This window comes from Atractosteus spatula, chromosome 11, assembly GCF_055471065.1.
Source record: "Atractosteus spatula isolate fAtrSpa1 chromosome 11, fAtrSpa1.hap1, whole genome shotgun sequence".
Classification (NCBI taxonomy): Eukaryota; Metazoa; Chordata; class Actinopteri; order Semionotiformes; family Lepisosteidae; genus Atractosteus; species Atractosteus spatula.
This window is the reverse complement of record NC_142716.1, coordinates 21,057,397-21,078,267: the sequence shown is the minus strand read 5'-3', so window position 1 is coordinate 21,078,267 and position 20,871 is coordinate 21,057,397. Positions and strand designations below refer to the sequence as shown.

Sequence of the window (20,871 nt, the reverse complement as noted above, 5' to 3'; positions counted from 1 at the left end):
TGGGCCACTGATCTTGATCTCTCTCCATTTGTAGACTGACAATGGAGATGTTGATTCTCCAGTCCAGAGCAATAATTTTGCAATCCTTTCCAGAGCAAGGAGCTGCAGTAACTCTTTCAGGTGGCCTCAGTCATGTTCTTCACTCATGGCATGAGTTGTTTCCACACAACAGGATAGTAAAGACTAATCTCATTTCTTTTCTGCTCTTCATACAGAGTAGGTCCTTCCAAACTCATCCCCCACCAGCTAGTCAGCCACTTCATTATTTGCTTAATTGACCTAATGAAACCAGGGGTTCAATTTCTCACATCCACTATACCTTAGTTACACACTGTTTTTCTAAAGACAGGGATATGGTTACTGGACACTAAAGCGATCAAGTTTTAACCATCCTATTTCGCAAGTAAAATAAAATTCCTAAACTTGTGACTGGAATCAAAAAATGCAAATATTCAATTGAAGCCTTACTTGATCTGGTTAAAGTGGGATGGAATGAAAACCAACAGGTATGTGGGTTGCCAGGAGCAGTGGTTCCCACTCCTGGATTACATGCTGCACCAGACCACCCCTTTCAGATGCCTACAGGAGGGCAAGCACTTGCAGATCTGGAGTGCAAGTTTCCATCAACCTGGTGTCTACTCCTGCTTTATGAGCACATATGGTGGCTCAACCTCTCTGTCCAATATGGCTGCACTCCTACCCGTCTGCACTTCTGGCAGATCAAAGCACTGGAAGGTAAGAATTGAAGGGCCTGTGGCAAGGGGGAGTCCACAAGCAAGTACAGAGCTATTCCTAAATGGCCACCATGAGGTAGGTGAGCACACAAAGCTGAACACATTCCCAGGCATCTGAATTATACAGGTTTATTGGTATCTCAAAGCAATCCAAGACCAGGGATTCACACACAGTTCCTCCAGTCTCTCCAAGCACTAGAGCAGGAACAGATCACCAGACCCCTGCAAGAAAGACACAGAATGTTAGGTCATGGCAGGAGAATACAAGTAACAGTGCCACACAAAAATGGAACAAAAGTAGAGAAGTTCACAATATTCTCACCCTCCAGATCACCAACGTCCTCTTCAGCAGCAGTGGGGTCCTCCTCCAGGTCACCAACATCGCTTTCCAGGGCAGAGGGATCACCTTCAGCAGCAGAGGGGTCTCCTTCCAGGTCACCAACATCCCCTTCCAGGTATGAAGGGTCTCCTTCCAGGTCACCAACATCCTCTTCCATGGATGAAGGGTTTCCTTCCAGGTCACCAACGTCCTCTTCAGCAGCAGAGAGGTCTCCTTCCAGATTACCAACGTCCCCTTCAGCAGCAGAGGGGTCTCCTTCTAGGTCACCAACTTCCCCTTCCAGGGCAGAGGGGTCTCCTTCCAGGGCACTAACATCCCCTTCCAGGGATGAAGGGTCTCCTTCCTGGACACCAACATCCCCTTCCAGGGATGAAGGGTCTCCTTCCTGGACACCAACATCCCCTTCAGCAGCAGTGGGGTCTTCTTCCAGGTCACCAACGTCCCCTTCCAGGGCAGAGGGGTCTCCTTCCAGGTCACCAACATCCCCTTCCAGGGCTGGATAAGATTCTTCAATCAGTAAAGTAGTAACATCCAGATAGATACAGTGGGTGACCAGCATGGTAAGGATTCCTTTATTTCTTATACTTAATCTGTTAGTTTTTCTCTAATAAAAGGTACCTTTGCCTTACACTTTATAAAAACTGAATCAGAAGAAAAAACAAAGATGTAGCATGTAACATGAAAAAATCTGTCACTAACAGAACCGTTAATCTGTTTAATCTGTTCAGTAGATGTACAATCAAATAACAACAGTAAAGTTGTAAATAAATCAATATTTGTTCTGTCAATTATATAGCTGTATGATGCATTTCCAACTCTGTTGACCACACCAGTTTATTATTTCTAAATACAATTAGTTGATAGAAAAGAGGTTTTTAGAAAAGAGATAGAGAAACACCAACAAGAGAGAGATCCATTAGCCCCAAGGGACTACATTTACTGCTGCCTTAAGAAGATAAATAAGGTTGGCACATGCAATGCACAATGTTGCCAATTAAGCGTATTAATTTGAAACAAATGCGCAAACACCATTACAGGGCATGTCTTCCAGTTTTCATTCCAACTCAGCACTTAGTTGTTTATTTCCTTATTTCATCAAGATTAATATACTATTTCATCTGGTAATATCTACTGTATAAATCTGTAAGGACTGGGACTGTTCAGGCCCAGGGTCTAATCCTTTAATAAGTTTGACCAATTTAACTCTTGTTTCCAGAATGTAAGCAGACAATGATTTACAGAAGGCAAGAGAGTATGTCTAGTATCAGTATCCTGTGCCTTGAAGCTTAGTTATTTGCCTTTTTCTCTTGTAGTGTAACAATGTCTATTTTGTAGGCAATTATTATTTTGACAAGATTTTGGCAATGGTAAGTGTGTCTTTTCTCTTAACTTTCCTTGTGTGTAGTTGGTAAATACAAAGAAATGGAACATATTGCTCTCATCACTTTAACATTGCTAATGCCTGTATTACAACAAATTGCATATATACTTTACTGCAGGTTGGTGCACATTTGCGTCTGGGTGAATTCAGCAACTTCACACTGTTTCTTCCTGTTAGGTGGTGAGCTTTCTATATTCAGTAGAGCCTGATGTATTTAGGTCTCCCAGATGACCATGCAGATCACTTTTAATCTTATTAAACTTAATCATTAAGTTTAATCATTTATTTTATTTGGCATCACAGAATCTGAGATCATTCAGGTTAATAATTTATCTACTGAATAGGGGAACTTTAATGCAATTACTTATATAATCCAACTTATTTTTTTACTCTTTTTTGTACAGCAACCACAAAGAAAATTCAGAGGTGCCTTTTATACATAGATGCCTGCCAGCAAAAGTGGAGAAAGAGGCAGAAATGGTCTTTTTGGAATGGAATTTCTTTTACTGTATGTCTATTTTTCAAAATTAATTTTAAAATTCAAAGTACATATGTAAAACTTACAAATTAGAATTGGGGAGGGGATATTTTCTTCCAAAGCTGACATCGAAAAAATGTTTTTAAGGCAACACAAAGAAACATTTTCACTTTTTATTTGTTCTTTTGGGAACAATCCTAAGTGTTGTTTTATCTTTGTAAGTGATTTTTGTCATAAGCAAGTTTCAGAGGTTGCAGCCCTGTCCTCAATGTATTTAATCACTGACACTTTGTGTACTCTGATGGAAAGTTTCAGAAAAAAACAAGCTTTTCTTCCAATTTTAGCTGGCGATTTAATCTTCTCGGTTATGCCTTGCCACCTGCTTTTTGGATTGTAATGAGTTTTTACAATTCAGTAACTGCATTTGAAAGTAAGACACCTTGGTTAAAGGAATTGGCTAAATTAAATAATAACTGGCTAAAAAGAATCATTTTGTGACCAATTGTGTAGTAATACACAATTGACAGCTCCTTTTGAGGTTTATGCTTATAATTTTTATTTTTTTTATAATTAAATAATAACGTGTCAAATGGTACTGTAGTCAAAGATTAGGTTGAGTATAAAGTCAACAATGTAGCCGTTTTGAAAGGGACTGGCCAACAAATAATTTGATTAAAGAACATTATTTTTACTACTTATAGCACCTCTACACTTATTAATTTCAATCTATGTCTTTAAAATAAGGCAAAGAATGTAATCTTTTTTATCTCAAATAACTCACGTTTGCTTTTTACTATCATCTCAATGCTAGCCAGACCCTAATTTGTTTCACATTTAGTTTTTAAAAGTTCAAAGTCAAAGACATGAGACTATACCACCAAACCATTCTCTAAATTTGCACAAAGCTTTAACTTTATAAACAATTTCACTGTTATACCATATTTCGAATGTTCTATCGTATTTGCTGTGCAGACTGATCCCACCACCCCCGCTCTCACTCCGATCCAGTTATACTCACGACTGAGCCAATGGTGGTGGAATTGAACATGAACTTCACGGCTCTGGAGAGCTGACAGCCCAGGTAGTGTTTATTACTTCAACAGAGGGTTTGTCCAAATGGGATTGTGAAGGATTGTAAAATTACAACGGATTCTGCTGAGTTAAAAGTTTATTAATCTCAAGCAAAAAAAAAGCCGCAACCACATTTTCAAAAACAATGTGATTGTAATAGTGAACAGCAAAATATCTAATTAGTGTGTTTCATTTTATTCTGGAAGGACTTGATGCCCAAAGTATCTTGCTTTTCCTCGCGGTGTTTCTGCTTATAACCGACATCGTCAAGAACAAGAATCCCAAGAACTTCCCTCCCGGACCCTGGGGACTACCTATCTTGGGGAACGTCTTTAATATTGACACTAAACAAACTCATATTTACATGGGAAAGGTATGTGATCTCATTTATTTGGATTGAAAAATTAAATTTTCCGCTGATATATACTGTATAAAGTATATATACATTGGTAATTGCTAATAGAAATAAATTTTTGCTTGACGGGATCGGCTAAATGTATTGCTGTTGTTTTAGAAGTACTTATTTGCACGTCGTGTTTTAGTCAGACTTAATGTAATTAAATTATATTGTACTGCAGTCCCTATTGAACCTACATTTAATGCTAAACTGTGAGTTATTATACATGCCCCTTGATAAGCGTACAGTAAAACAGTCAATTCTGATAATTTATTGGTAGGGCAATGCTTACCTCTGAATTAAAATGAACAAGACAAAATAGCAATTGTCAGCGTTTCTCAAGCTGGCAGAAAACTACGGTGATGTTTCTAGCATGCGCCTGGGAAGAGAGAAAATTGTGTTTGTGACGGGCTATCAACTGGTGAAGGAGGCTCTAGTTAACCAGCGGGAAGCCTTTGCAGACCGACCTACTGTATGTAGTAGTCCACTTGGTGACGCAGTGTATGGTGGATTTGGTAAGAGGCTTTTGTTGTATTTTCAATTTTTGTTATACTGTACCTATCAATATCGCTTGTGTTCTGGTTTCTCTTCCAAGCTGTTACCCTGTACATTATACAGTATATGGATATGAAATGTAAGATATATTTTACAATATACACTACATAACAACTTTTGTTACAGAGATCTAATGTGACATTTTACACCAGAGCTCTGCTGTTTTAGCCTTGGGGGTCATTTAATTGGTATTTATACAACACATAAAACATTGATTCCTCCTCTTGCAGTAATTTTTATCTTTACAGTATGAAGAAGTAGTGTTAAATTACAAAAAGCAGATTAAAACTACAACCTGATCTTTACCCATTATTATATCCTTAGCTATATGATGTCTTCCCTTCAATTATGAAGTATCTACCTGGACCGCACCAACAGCTTTTTACATACCACAGTGAAGTAAAAGACTTTATAAGAGAAGAGATTAAGAAGCAAAGGAAAATAGTAACCCATCAATACCCAGAGACTACATTGACGGCTACTTGGCACACATAGAAAAGCTTTGCTTTCCTATACTGTCTACCCTTACTGGGTTCTTAATTGAATATTTTGTTATAGAGATATATTAGTTAGCCATCTCTAGCTATGTTAGCTAGGTTGAATACCTGCTTGGGGGAAACATACACATTTTATTCTAATTTGTTGGGAGATGTCCTATTACTAATTGGTACCAAACCACCCTTTGGACATCTGTACATGTTACGCCCACGGACTGAGATCCGTGTCAGCTCTTGTAGTAGACCCTATGCGATGCGGTAAGAGCTGGAGAAAACAGGAGGCGTGGTAAAAGGGAACACACAGGGGTTTAACAGTGCACAAAATAATAGTGACAGTCTGTGAGACAGTGAACGGGGGAGACAACGGCATCCAAATCCAAACAGGTCCAAAGGCAGGTCAAGGCATAGTCCGGGAGTCCAGCGGAGTAATCCATCCTGGGACGCGACAAGGTTAAAATCCCCAGGAAGGGGGAAAACACGAACAGACAAAACATGGAGGTCCAAAGGTGATGGGGCGAGATCCTCCAGACCCCGGGCTCAGGAAACGGGAGGTGTCAGAGATGAGGCCTATGCCCTCAGGAGACGGATGTAGGGTTTCCTGGTGTTAGGCGGGCCTCGCGACATCCTTACCCTAATGATGAGCCCCGAGGACTGGAGGAGCTAGTCTTTAAATAATACACCTAAGAAGGTACACCTGGGGAGCTTAATCAAAGGAACAATAACAGGAGTAGTGGAGCGCCCTCTAGGGAGGGATGTCAGGCGTGACAGTACAGGGCAGAAGACCCATAATAATTATCAAAAAGTCGATCATTAATACTGTGTATGAAACTGAAACATTTAATAAATTCAAATTCAGTATCAGGGCAGACTCATATATCCTGTACAGTCCACTAATTGCCACAAATGTAAATTGATAGGGATGTAATAATTTTACCTGTCAGACTACAAAGGATGCAGCAGCAGGATTTCATGAGGAGAACCTGGTCTTGTGCTCTCTGGACCTCTTTATAGCTGGGACTGAGACCACCACCATCTCTCTATGCTGGGCTTTCCTCTACCTGATCAAATACCCAGACATACAGAGTGAGTAAGGACAGTGAGCTCCTAAATACTGTACACCAAGCCAGTTGTACCTACAGCACATCAGCCCTCAAGCACGTGAAAGTGAATATGAACCAAAAGGCAAGCATTAATCAGCACAAAGAATAATATGGAATTAAATTAATGCTTTAGCTGGAATTTGTTTCTGTTTGCAATAGATTAATTGCATTATTCTGTTGAATATACTGCATCTTCTTTTTGGAAAGTTCGTATTTTTTGGAATTTATATGATGAAAACTCTTTTTCCATACTTTGCCTCATGCACCTCAGAGAAGGTCCAGGCTGAGATAGACAGAGTGATTGGAAAGGAACGGCAGCCCTCCATGGCAGACAGAGTGCATCTTCCCTACACTGATGCTGTGATCCATGAAACCCAGCGATATGGCAACACTGTTCTCCTGAATGCACCGAGAATGACCAATAAAGATACAACATTAGGAGGTCATTTTCTTCCAAAGGTGAGTGAAAAGTTAAAATTTCAATGCATGCTCTGAAATGTGTAAAAGATAGATAGATACTTTATTGATCCCGATGAGGGAAATTGCAGTGCAACAGCAGCTTAACACAGACAACACAGCCACAGTGTAACGAATTATACAATAATAATAATACAATACATACAATACAATCAGTACAGTGAGAAGTGCACTAAGAAGAGTTACTCACAGTCCGGAACACACAAAGAACAAACCAGAACAGAACAGTACACAAAAAAGTCGTATTGCACAATATGACTATAAATATAAATGTATTGCACAGGTCCCTGGCATATATTGCACAAAAACGGTTGTAAACGGGAAAAGAAAAAGAACAGATGTTTCAGTTTACTGTTCAGTCCAGAAACAGATGTTGCCTCTGCCCAGACGCAAGGTGGATGCATTGTACAGTCTTATGGCAGAAGGCAAGAATGACCTCTTGTAGCGCTCCCTGTCGCACTGTGGATGAATCAGTCTATTGCTGAACGTGCTCTTCATTTCTACAAGCATGTCATAGAGGGGATGGGAGACGTTGTCCATGATGGCCTCTAGTTTGGACACCATTCTCCTCTCAGCCACTACCTCCAGGGGGTCCAGGCCAGACCCAATGACAGAGCTTGCTCTCTTGATGAGCTTGTTCAGCCTGTTAGAATCCACTGCTCTAATCCCAGAGCCCCAGCATACCACTGCATAGAAAATGGTGCTCGCCACCACCGACTGATAGAACATATGTAGCATCTTACTACACACATTGAAGGACCTGAGCCTCCTCAAGAAGTTAAGTCGGCTCTGACCCTTCTTATAGATGGCCTCGATGTTCTTAGACCATTCCAGTCTATCGGCGATCTGCACTCCCAGGTACTTGTACGAGTCCACCATCTCCACGCCACTCCCATGTAGAGGATGTAGACAGGAGTAGGTTTGACCTTTTTCCTCCTGATATCTACCACCAGTTCCTTCGTCTTTGTTACATTCAATTGCAGGTGGATCTCCCCACACCACTCCACAAAGCTGCTGACCAGTCCTCTGTATTCTTCCTCCTGCCCACCCTTGATACATCCCACAATTGCAGAGTCATCTGAGAACTTCTGCAGGTGGCATGACTTTGAGTTGTATCCGAGGTATAGAGGGTGAAGAGGAACGGAGAAAGAACCGTCCCCTGAGGAGCCCCTGTGTTACTTACTATCTGTTCAAACACACAGTTCTGAAGTCTCACAGACTGTGGTCTGCCTGTCAGGTAGTCAGTGATCCACGAGATCATGGAGGCATCGACTTGCATCTCCTCCAGCTTCCTCCTTAGAAGTAAGGGCTGGATGGTATTGAAGGCACTGGAGAAGTCGAAAAACATAATCCTTATGGTGTTGCCAGCCTTGTCCAGGTGTGAGTAGGCCCTTTACAGCATGTAGATGATTGGATCCTCCACACCAACACTGGGCTGGTAGGCGAACTGTAGGGTGTCCAGTGATGAGCTAACCAGGGGTCTCAGGTGGGATAAGACCAGCCTCTCCAGTGTCTTCATGACGTGAGAAGTCAGTGGAACTGGTCTGTAGTCATTGAGGACAGGGGGGCACCCTTTCTTTGGTACCGGGACCAGGCATGATGTCTTCCAGAGCACAGGGACTTTCTCCAAGCACAGGCTCAGATTGAACAGTCGCTGGAGCACTCTGCTCAGCTGATTAGCACAAGTCCTCAGAACTCTGGGACAGACGTCATCTGGTCCTGTGGACATACCCTGGTGCAGCCTCTTCAGCTCCCTCTTCACCTGGTCAGCCGTGATGGTCAGCCTGGCCTGGGGGATGTTAATGGCGGAGGTTAATGGCAGCTGTGGGGGATGGGGGGGTGAGTAGCTGTAGGGGGCCATGATTGTGGGGGGATGGAGGATGTATTGGGGAGTCGCAGCTGTGAAGGGTTAGGGAGCGTGTGGCTGTGGGGGGAAGGGTGTTGAGCCACAAAGGGCCCTGAATCAAACCTGTTAAAAAACTGGTTCAACTCATTGGCCATCTCCAAGTTCCCCTCCATTGCACCCCCAGCCTGTTTGAAGCCAGTGATCTCTCTCATGCTGCTCCATGCAGTATGTCCCTCACCCTATTCCTTTGCAGCTTGTCCTCTACCTTCCTCCTATCGGCGTCCTTGCTCTCTCTTAACTTCTGCTTTAGTTCCCTCTGTACACGCTTGACCTCTTCCTTATCCCCCCTCCTAAAGGCTCTCTTCTTGTCATTCAGAAGAGCCTTCAGGTTGCTGGTGATCCAGGGTTAGTTATTGGAAAAGCAGTGTACGTCTTTGGTGGGGATGGTGTTGTCTACGCAGAAGTTAATGTAGTCAGTGACACAGCCCACCATGTTGTCTATGTCGTCCCCATGTGGTTCGCACAGCACATCCCTGTCTGTAGCCTCCATCCCAGTCAGTTATATAGTTATATACAATACAATATACAATATATACAATTTAATGACAGTTTTGGGAAGGAAATACTAAACCAGTGTCATCAGATCAGATGTTTGACCTCAGTGCACACTTTCAACCCTGGACACTTCCTGGACTCTGAAGGGAAGTTTGTGAGACGAGAAGCATTCATACCCTTTTCAGCAGGTAAAAAACTTTTTTAAATGATTGATAATTATAAGAGTGGCATGCAGGCCAGTGGTAAGCATTGCTACCTCACAGCACTCAGGCTCTGGATTAAATTCTGGATCTGGAGTTCTGTCTGCATGGAGTTTCTATGTTCTCCCCATGTTTGCATGGGTTTCCTGCAGTTGCTCTGGTTTCCTCCCACAGTCCAAAGACATACTGGTACTGTAAGTTAATTGGTTTCTGGGAAAGTGTGATTTTTTGTTATAAAGCAGCACACACAGTTACAGTGTATAAGGTGTAGCTTTTATGTTCATCACTTTCTACCTTTTTCATAATATATCAGAAATTGTTTAACACTTACAAAAATGACTTTTACATACTAAAAGAGTTGGAGATCATTTGTTTTTGCACACATTTGTTTTTTTAAATTCTTTTTTAGAAAACATAATGTGTATTTTATAGTTTCGTTTATTGACTTCTTCTCCCATCACATTTACACTTTTTGGAGATTTAATTTCATGTCCTACATGATGAAAATTATAATTATTTTTTTAAATTTAACTGGGAAGTCTCAGAGAGATCATTCAAGAGAGATCTGTTAAGGAAAGGCAGCAGGAATACAATCACAACATATTGAATACTTGAATACTGAAATACATTAAAATAGAATTATTTCATTTTTTTATTTTAAACACATTTTTCAAGAATAAAATCACAATGAAATTCTTTTAATGATCTTAAACTTTTCATATATCAAATAATGTTTACGTGAGATCAAAACATTATAAAGATAAAAGTCTATGTGTGCCACTTGTATAGAACTTGATTTTCTATTAAAAAAATATTTGTCCATTGAGAACTGGATAGAATGTTAAAATGCAAGAAATATTTCACACATAAAAACACTGAAATATGTAGGGTAATATGTGAAATACTGTACATGACGTAGGGGTGTTATCCCGGCATCCTGGCCAAATTTCCCTTTGGCCTTTATCAATCACGTCCTCGTAATAATCCCCATCTACAGTATGAATTGGCTTCATCACTGTTCTTTTCCCCACTGATAGCTGATGTGTGATGAGCGCACTGGTGCACTGTGACTGCATCATCCAGGTGGTGGTGGAGGGGAGGCTCCATTACCTGTAAAGCGCTTTGAATGGAGTGTCCAAAAAAGTGCTATATAGTGTAAGTGTTATTAATAAAATGTTAGTATTATTTATTATTATTATTAATCATTTTAAAAAGAATGTGTTTATTTTACAACATTCAAATTTATAGTTCTTTGGTTCATCTCAGCAGCAGAAGCTGATGTCATGGCAATCAATTCTCAAGCCAAAGAAGGCTTCATAGCCCTTTTCAGCATGGAATAAACGTTTACTTGTTCCTTTGCAGCCTGAGCATGCTGACGCAGCTACCTACTTGGCCTACTTGTTAAAAACAGGTCAGTGTAGTAAGCATCACATGTTTTTGTTCTAATCAGTACTCATTAATCATTTTTTAATAAATGCATACATTGCTAAAAACATAGTTGAAAGGTAAAACTCATGATGCTGAAAAGATCCTTAATTGACACCAATCATTACTGTGTGTGTAAAAATGAGTGTTTGCATTTTAAATCTACCTTAATTACCATACTCTTGATAACCTAGCTATCTTTCCTGAAATGTATCCTTATCTTTTTCATTTTGGGTTCTGATCAATACATAGTAATTAAACTGCTATTGCCAGGGTTACTAACAGCTTTCTTTATAGATTAGAGAGGTTGTTAGTATTACCATAACTTCTTTTAAGGAGTTCAATCTTATCTGTCTAATAGAAAACAATTTATTCAATTTGGTGGTTTTAGTACCTATATGCTGCACTAAGTCCGGTTCTTAGTACAGGTCCAGTAGGTATCGTATAAGCTTTCACTTCTACAATGATGACATCCAGATTTATAGTAACACACACCTGCTGTGTTTGTAATCAACCATTTTGGCTATTGATGGTCCTGGTATCAGGTTAGGGATTGGGTCAAAATAACCTGTATTTGAAGTACACATTTACAGTGTTGTGAATATCACGGATGTCGGAAGGGACAAACCGTGGAATGGCAGGAGAGCGGAAAAAGACCCTGTGCGAAGCGGCAGAATGGGGAGTTAGTCCGGGCTCAGCAGTGCGAAGAGTTCTGGAGTGCCATATAGAAACCTGTGCCCTCAGGCCACGGACAGAGCAGCGACCTGGTGCTAGGCGGGTCTCTGGACATCCGAACATCAATGTTGAGCGAAGGTGAATGAGTGACCTGGAAATATATAGCCCCAGAGAGAGAGACACCGGAAGGAGAGCAAAGCACAGGAAACAAGGGACAGGACAGAGTAGGAGCGCCCTCTGGCTGCACAGGGCGTGACAGTGAAGGTGTTGTTTTTTCATCTTTGTAACATTTCATGTACATATTGTGGCTTGATTATTGTGATGCAGTGCTCGATGGTGTATCCATACATGTTCCAAACAACTAGTGTCTAGCAGGTGTCCAGAACTCACCTGCTTGGAATTTAATCCAAACTAAAATACAGTTTATATCACCTGTTTTAGCTGTATTGCACTGGCTCCCTGTGTATTTAAAAATAACATTTAAAACACTGCTACTCTGTATGTTTTATTACATAGTGACTTGAGACAAACCACATTATGTAAAATAAATCTTACTTTGACTTTTGGTATTAACTTGTTGTAATGTGATTTTGATCATTGTAAGTTTAATTATGTCTATAAATCATGTCTGCCCTCTAATGAATTCCCTAACACAATTTTTTGTATGTTTGACAGTTTACTAATTTACAGAAAAACTATTTCTTTCATATATGCATACCAAGTAACAGTTTTGTTTATTGATTCTAATCTGGGTGATGACATTAGAATCAATAGAGTACATAGAATAGAATCAATGGAGTACAAATGCAGTTCTAAACCATTAATTAACTGCTATTTATTTTTTAAAGATCTAAGGCTTATTAGGTTATGATCTTAGTTTTAATCTTAGGTTATACAGTATGTACTCATGTTTTTATTAAGTCATTTCAACACCAAGGCTAAAAGGAATTTGTTTGGAGGTACAAAATAATCAATATAAATAAATAGTACTCAAGACATAGATCTTATACAGTACTTTGCTCTTAAAAGCTTATATTCTGTTCCATAGACTTTGCTGCATTATTCCATAACTTTTGTTTGTACCTTATGGTTTTTCATGCTAATGAATATGCAAAAAAAGGTCTCTTACTTTCTTTCACTGACACTTCTTTAAATTCATGTTGCTACTGTAGATGGTGCAAAACCCAGTCAGTGCAGCACTCTGACCTTCTTTCCATTTCTGCTTGCTTTGAAGAGAGTTTGAAGTATCCTAGTGACAATGCTGCTGTATTCCTTGCTGGAATATCTGGATATAAAAAGCTGCATTCTCTTCCTCTTTGTGTTTTTGTTGATTATTGACATCATGACAAATAATAATTTAAAGAATTTTCCTCCAGGTCCCAAGCCTTTTCCCTTGCTGGGAAATGTTTTCACTGCTATGGACATCAGTGAAATTGATAAGGTAAGATCAGTGATCAAGTAAACTGAAAGGTTTAAATTTTCTAGATTTGCCTATTTTAAACACTTTGTGCCTCAATTGTGAAACATTGGAAAAACATTCCTAAATTTTGTCATGTGTTTCATAACTCTGTAGTTTAAATTCCTCTTCAAATAATTATTTCAGTCTACTCTGTTTACTTTGTTTGTACTTCACTGTGTTATATGAATGTTTCATTATATATATATGAAAACTTGTTTCATTGTACGTTAGATACCATAAAGTGAATAAAGGGTTTTTAAATATATTCTCTAGCTTGCTGAAAAATATGGCTCTGTCTTCAGTTTGTGGAGAGGAAGAGAAAATACAGTTTTTGTGTCCGGCTACAAAATGGTCAAGGAAGCTCTAGTAAACCAAGCAGAGAATTTTGCAGACCGCCCTGTAGTTCCTTTGTTTGACGAAGTCTGCCAAGGCCTCGGTAAGGATATTTTCATTTCAAACTATGAAAAATAGCAAGACTTTTTGTCTACCTATCCACATAACTCGGGTTCTATAATACAAGTAACATTATTGCTTTGTTCAAATAATTTACAGCTTAAAAGGACTTGAAAAAGATAAAGCAACTCAAATTAAGTAAACAAAACATACTGTAGTTAGAGGTCACAAAGAATTAAAATAATATGAGAATAGGAGTTGTTCCAAAACAATAAGTAAGATAAACAAGAGAGGTTATTCTTTCTGTTTTGGTAACTGTAGTTCATTGTAAATTCATAATGTTGCTTATTATGGAAAACTGTAAGGCCATGAAGAATATCATGATTAGAGATCGAAGCAGGAATAAAAAACATTAACACATTTTCTGGGCTTTTAAGTAAAAAATATATGCTAGTTTCATTAGTTTAAATTTTACATTCTGAAGTTTTTGTGGCTGCACAATTCTACAGACGTGCTGTACTTTTCGTAAAATCATTTTACTTTTACTTCATAATAATACTGAACTGAGGTCTGAACCTCTCTCAGATTCTTTCTGTCATTGCTAAGATTTTTGTGACCTCCCTTAGTACTAATGATTAATTCAGTATATTTTTTTAAAATAGATTCAGATAGCAAACTATCATTGAATAAGCACTGAAATAACTTTGACAGTCACAGATAGGCATTGATTTATTTTGCTCATCGAATCTATGTCATCTCAACATTGTTTTTGAAGAAATAATTCCCAATATTGTGCTGTCAAGAAAATTAGGGTCTTTTTAACTAGGTAATCTTTAAAAAACTTTAAATGAAATTTGCAATATATTAAAAAAATTAATCATTGGTAATTTACTGTTTTAGAAAGTCACCAATACTACAACTTTTTTAAAATAACAAACAAAAAGAGCTGGATCTGAAAGAAAAAAAAACTTTATAATCCTTAAAATAGTGCTTTCTCTTTTTTTGGTGCTTCTGGGAAAAAAAAACTCAAATCAGCACTCAAGGGTGTAAGTTCCAAAAGAGTCACAGAGATTCAGTGTATTTGGAGCTACTGCAGGAACATCAGATGGTGAAAGTAATTTTCCCTTGTACAGTATGTGATAGTCGCCAGTACTTACACAGTGGTTTGTAAAGAATAATTCAATACTCCTGTAATTAACATTACTATTGTCATGCCAACTTCGTAAATAGCAAAGTCATTTGTATTATTTCAAATGTAAACTTACTTATAACTTATACGAAGAATGAATAAAATGTATGAATGTATTTACTGTATTTAGTCTATCTGAATTGCTCTTTATTTTAATAGCATTGTCCTTTACATCCACTTCTGTGACATTATTATTTCCAAAGAACTGTGCGAAGGGTTTTCCACACTACAAATCTAAGCCCCCCTGCAACTGTTTTTCCTTTCCTAACCATTTTAATTCCACTAACACATTAGACTGGCTTCCAGCAGAAATCTCTTCAAAAGATCATACAGTACAGTACATTCCTCGGGTCCAGGAAAAGAGGGTTTTGGATTATGCCTCTGTACACAAACAACACAGCTAATTAAGTGCATACTCTTTTCAGTGAACAGTTTGTTCTTAAATAAACTGTTTTTTGATGCTTAGGCCTGTCATTAAGCAATGGGTACCAATGGAAAAAACATAGAAGGTTTGCCCTTACAACCTTAAAGAACTTTGGCATGGGCAAGAATATTCTGGAGTCATTCATCCTCGAGGAGAACAGATTCCTTTATAAGGCCTTCAAGGAAGAGCATGGTAAATATAACTATGAAGCATCTTTTGACATGGGGAATACGTACTGTACAATATAAGTGTGTATGCGTCATGTTATATCATATGCCTTTCTTAATGAGGGATTGTGTTTTATCAAAGATTCACAAGTGTTTCTAATAAAGATATATGTCTTAACTGTGTGTCAAACATTAATCACTGTGAATCTACAGAATCAGTGATATAAATAAGCAATAAAGCATATTATATTTTGTTAGGATAAAGTACATAAAAGTAATTAAGTCAATATCTATTTCTGAAAATGTGTTTCTATTTCTGTTCACCCTACCAGTACTTCTAAAAACAAAAATCTGAAAAGGATATACAAATATTATGTTTGAATATTATATTATATTTTAATATTATATATAAATGAAATTATTATACATATATAAAAAAACAGTTTTTTCTAGCAATCCATTTTATATCTTACTTAAGAAACATAATTTTGCAGAAATTGGGATTGTTTTTAAAAACGTGTACTGAGTCTTCAGTAACGAGGGTGATTTTATATCAGTATTATTAGTAGTGTCTTTCTCAACTTTATGTATTTTGATTTTATTCTGGTAATGACTGTTATGAAATGCTTTCTATAGCTCTGAATGGCTCGTTTTTGTTGTTGTTTAGGAAGACCTTTTGACCCCCACTTCTTACTGAACAGCGCGGTTTCCAATGTCATCTGCCCTATGGTGTTTGGGCACCGTTTTGAGTACAATGACCCAAGGTTTGAAGATATTCTGCAAAGGACTGATGAGACTTTCCTCCTGTTAGGCTCATTAAGAGCCCAGGTATGACAAGAATATCAAAGAAAGTCAAATAAATAGCACTAGACCCACATGCTTACCACTTTAAAATTAGGACTTTGAAATGCAAAAGCATACCTTTTGTCATACTACCTCTCAAATGATGTGTCAAAATTTCAATTAATACTAATAAAAAAGAAAGTAGGTGCAGCTTTACACAAAATGAAGAAAAACAATAATTTTTATGGGTGCCAAACAATTTTTGCTTCTGGTCATTCAAGAGCTCAGTGCTGAAAGATTGTAAAACTAAGGACAAACACCTGTTTTCTGAGCACATATAAACTGATATCAGTTTGCAAATGAAAGGATAATGTATATACCGTATATCATAAAATCACTACATTTCAGTATCATACTCTCATGCAGAAATACACTACACTAAATACACTAAAAGAATGGAGACACAAACATCAAGGTCAAAGTGCAAAAACACAATGGAAAACTTTCATAAGGGTCAAAATATATCAAAGATATCTATATATTATTATAGATATAGTATATCTATTCATCTTTTTTTCATCAGCTCTACAATGTCTGCCCCAGTATAATGAAGTTTTTACCTGGACCTCACCAGACTGTTTTTTCAAACTATAAGAAAGTCAAAGCCTTCCTGAAGGAAGAGATCGAAAATCTCAGGAAGAACTGGGACCCCTCCAATTCTCGTGATTTCATTGATACCTACTTTGAAGAGATGGAAAAGGTATGAAAGGGTAATTTATACAGGTAAAGAGCCCTAAAGTATTAGAAGGGGTGCCATCAGACCTTAGATAGAGTGCCTGACACCAATGTAGCCATGGCCTCTGGTGTAAATCGGCTTGACTGTATGGTGCACAATACTGCCACTAGCATAACAGTAGATGTTCCTAATATGCAGCAAGATGAAAAACAGCCGTGTCTGACTGAGAGCTCACAAGCAGGTCTCATGCAGCGGTGAGGCGGAGAGCACTACAAAACAACAAAGTAACAAAAATTAAAGGCACGCAAAACAAACCAAACACTTGGGTCTGAAAAGCGGTAGCAGCTAGGAACAGGAGAAGCACAGTGACAAGGTAGCGAGCACACAGTAGCCCTGAGGAAATGGAACTGATCATGAAATCATTAAACAAATATAAAACTAACTAGAAGATGTGAAATGAAAGTTTGTCTTAATGTCGTCTAACAGCGCTGGATGGTGTGCTGTGCTGTGTGTGCATGCAGGACTGATCAGCAGTCACTCGAGCATGACACTTCCATTTTACAAGTAGGACTCAGTTTTGGTAACCTACTGTATGTACAGTACATGGCATCCCAAATGCCATTGTCCTAGTGCTTTTTCTAAGTGCACTTTACGTATCCCACTTTTAGCAGGATCCCAGTATTGACTGAAATGACATATTTACAGAACTTTTATTAAACATGAGGAAAATGTGATTAGTTGCTCTTTGTTGAAATATTTAATCAAGAGGTGAAAAGGTTTTTGAATGAAGTTATTTAATGCAATATAATTTTGCTAGCAGTAGGCAGATTAGCTCCCTGCAAAAATAAGTTTGAAAATAAAGAGATGTTGTCCTAAGGTAATTAGTGTACCTTGCAGAAAAAGGATGACATTCCAGCAGGATTCCATGAGACGAATCTGGCCATATGTACTCTGGACCTGTTAGAAGCAGGGACAGAGACCTCTGCGAAAACTCTGCGCTGGAGCCTCCTCTACATGGTCAAATACCCAGAAATTCAAAGTACGAGTTCCTTCGAGTCCCCAATACTACATTATGGAAAACTGTCCATCCACCTACATAAATATTGCAAAACACTTTTGCAGGACACAAATCAATATTAAGTAACAAACCATGTAGTAAACTATGAGGTTATTGGGTTTTTTGGTCAATTCTGCAGACTTCATAATCATAAAAAACTCTAGAAAACTATTCCAGTCTGCATGATCCTCACCACTTTTTTGGTGAAGACTTTTTTGGTAAAGTCTTTACTTTTTGGTAAAGTCACATTACTTATGTTACCAAAACATTAGTAATTAAAATAATGCAATACCTTAAAAAAAAGAAACCTATTTTTGTCAAAGAATTGGGAAGACAGACTGGGTTCCTGTTTCTTGTTTTATACCGTATATTTACATTCTTCATTTGTATTACATTCAAAGAGAAGGTCCAGGCTGAGATAGACAGAGTTATCGGAAAGGAACGGCAACCTTCAATGGCAGACAGAGTTCATCTTCCCTACACTGATGCTGTGATCCATGAGGTCCAGAGGATGGGCAATATTGTTCCTCTGAATGTGCCCAGGATGACCACTAAAGACACTACACTGGGAGGTTATTTTATTTCTAAGGTGAGAGAAAAAGTAAAACAATAAAGGGTTGCATCTAACGTTCCGTTTGAGGTGTTTCTCCTATCAGTTCTGTATGAAGCTGACGTCATTTTGATTAAAGTTTTTAGTAAGTGCTTTTTATATTTTCTTTCTTATCACTGCTACTGTACTCTATATTTCCATAGGGTACAGCAGTGATAACCAATATATCCTCAGTGCTTTTTGACAAAAATGAGTGGGAAACACCCGACACATTTAATCCCAAGCACTTCCTGGACTCCTACGGAAAATTTCGTAAAAGAGATGCTTTTCTTCCATTTTCAGCAGGTAATGTGCTTCCTTCCCTGTTGTTTTTTTTATCATATGCAGTCTTCTTGCTTCATGCTTATCCCATTCCACTTGCCTTTTAGGCAGTGAACATTTTTTTATAGTTCAGTAATTATTTTAAATGTAAGATTACATTAAATAATACTCAACTCTCTGTTTCATAATGTCATGTGAAATCCCAAATAGACTGATATTCTTTTCAGGTTTATTCTCATAGGTCCATACATCCTTCACAATAAAGACTAGTCAAATTGTCTAAAATATTATCTAATGGTTCTCAACAGGAAAGAGGGTGTGTCTGGGGGAGCAGCTAGCTCGGATGGAGCTGTTCATGTTCTTCACTTCATTTCTGCAAAAGTTCACCTTCTGTGCTCCTCAGGGGGTAGATGTCAGTTTGGAGGCTCAAATGGGATTCACTCTGTCTCCACGACCCTTTAAAATATGTGCCATCCCTCAATAAGCCAATTAATTATTTGTCTGGAGGACAACATCTGGGAACCAATCTAATGGAAAAACATAAAATATGGAGCCGAATTAAATAGAAGACAGCTCATGTTTTTGTGCTACTTTCTAAATGTAAATCTTTCAATCATTATGGATCTTTAAAAATGTTTTATGAAAAGCACTATTTAGACAGGCTTACTGAATTCCTAGTTTTTGTAGTAAATTAATAATTAGAACATGAATATGCAGTATTATTTGTCTTGCAATGTTGCATGTGTAGTTACAACCTCTTACATTTGATTGCTATAATATTTCCATGCAAATTAATAAATATGTATATTCTGAATTAAATGTTTTGTCATTATTAATTCAGTGTGACCCATGTTGCTCCACTGGCTGACCCCAAAAAAACATTTTAGCATATATTCAGAACTGCAGATTGGTATAAAACATTTCAAATCTTTGAACAAAATTTCATTTTTAAATCTCTCTGTTCTGGAGGTTTACTTTGTACTACATCTTTAGTGAAAATGCAAACAAAAGGGGAAGAATACTGTACTTTTCAAAACCTATTTTTTATTTGAAATATACAGTTTATGGTTTGTTAGGCTCTGACAAATCAAACTATTATTTTTATTAGTTATTTTCACTGCTAGCAAAAACTGCTTTAAAGTTCATTCACTCTCAACCATGTGATCATTTGATAAAGCAAGGCAAAGGATTACTACTTTGTGACACAAATACCCCAACTGTTTTTTTTGTTAGTGTGACCAAGTTCAAAATGAAGATACTGTATATGAAGGTGTATGTCATGAAAAATAAGAGTGATTTTAAAGTCACAATATAACCACCCATTTTATTTGTATAGGAATTTTCATGCTATGGGTTGTTGTAGCTAGGCTCAGTCAAGAATATTCATTTGACTTTTATAATAGTAGTACTGTATATATTCTAAATATGTATATTCATTATAGAATGTATGTAATACTTTTCACAGTAGTCTAATGGTACTTTCACAGCTGTTTTCTTCTCACTAACTTAATGTGAAAAAAACTAGTTCAATGTTGGAAATCCATCTATTGCACTGAGAAAGCTTTAGCAATTTCTACCATTTCATTTTCAACTATTAAAATACAGCAGGTGCTTTTTCTTCTTAATCTGAGTACAATTCAGTGCTCCCATGATAACCACTCCTTTATATGTTTCCTGTCTCTCCTATTGCATGTCTATTGTTGTTGTATTAATGACCATCACGGTCTGTTAACCACGTTTCAGTGATTTCAATCGCACCATAGTCATCTTTTAACACATTCTTTTCTATTTCTGGTATTTTATTCCTGATACTCTGCATAGTATTTCTTTGGATTATCCCCCCTTCCCTTCTAATCCCTTAAAACACTTAATTTTTGTAGTTTGTTGTGGCAAGCCTACTGGTAAAAACCCTCATTTACTGTAGATGTAATGCACCTAAACAATTCTTGAATAGAATGGTTGACCTACAACAGAAAATATTCCTTTTGCTTAATTTTCTGCTGTGATAAAGTCATGATTTGCTTTTACAACCTGTATGCTGTACTTTTTTTCACTCACCAT

The 20,871-nt window shown here is 37.8% G+C and overlaps 1 protein-coding gene and 1 pseudogene across 2 annotated transcripts; both read left to right on the top strand.

The window, feature by feature from the left end:
* Positions 1-4,774: 4,774 nt before the first annotated feature.
* Positions 4,775-9,069, top strand: LOC148823669 (cytochrome P450 2J2-like; annotated as a pseudogene).
* Positions 9,070-10,397: 1,328 nt separating this feature from the next.
* LOC148823668 (cytochrome P450 2J2-like) lies at positions 10,398-19,578 on the top strand. 2 transcript variants are annotated; one of them, XM_088928307.1, is made up of 11 exons: positions 10,398-10,786; positions 10,994-11,042; positions 13,108-13,172; positions 13,464-13,626; positions 15,239-15,388; positions 16,031-16,191; positions 16,730-16,906; positions 17,780-17,921; positions 18,341-18,528; positions 18,693-18,834; positions 19,119-19,578. In XM_088928307.1, the coding sequence occupies exons 3-11, from the start codon at positions 13,149-13,151 to the stop codon at positions 19,292-19,294; spliced, it is 1,323 nt and encodes a 440-aa protein (XP_088784433.1). In that variant the 5' UTR covers positions 10,398-10,786; positions 10,994-11,042; positions 13,108-13,148; the 3' UTR covers positions 19,295-19,578. The 2 variants fall into 2 exon arrangements, with proteins under 2 accessions (XP_088784433.1, XP_088784432.1); XM_088928306.1 differs by lacking the exons at positions 10,398-10,786; positions 10,994-11,042 and having other exon boundaries at positions 12,990-13,172.
* The last annotated feature ends 1,293 nt before the right edge of the window (positions 19,579-20,871 follow it).

Excerpts from the sequence above, each read along its gene's own strand:
- LOC148823668 (XM_088928306.1), top strand. The coding sequence starts at position 12,990 with ATGCTGCTGTATTCCTTGCTGGAATATCTGGATATAAAAAGCTGCATT. Across the intron at positions 13,173-13,463 it reads ACATCAGTGAAATTGATAAG|CTTGCTGAAAAATATGGCTC; the intron begins GTAAGATCAGTG and ends TATATTCTCTAG. Across the intron at positions 16,907-17,779 it reads ACTTTGAAGAGATGGAAAAG|AAAAAGGATGACATTCCAGC; the intron begins GTATGAAAGGGT and ends TGTACCTTGCAG.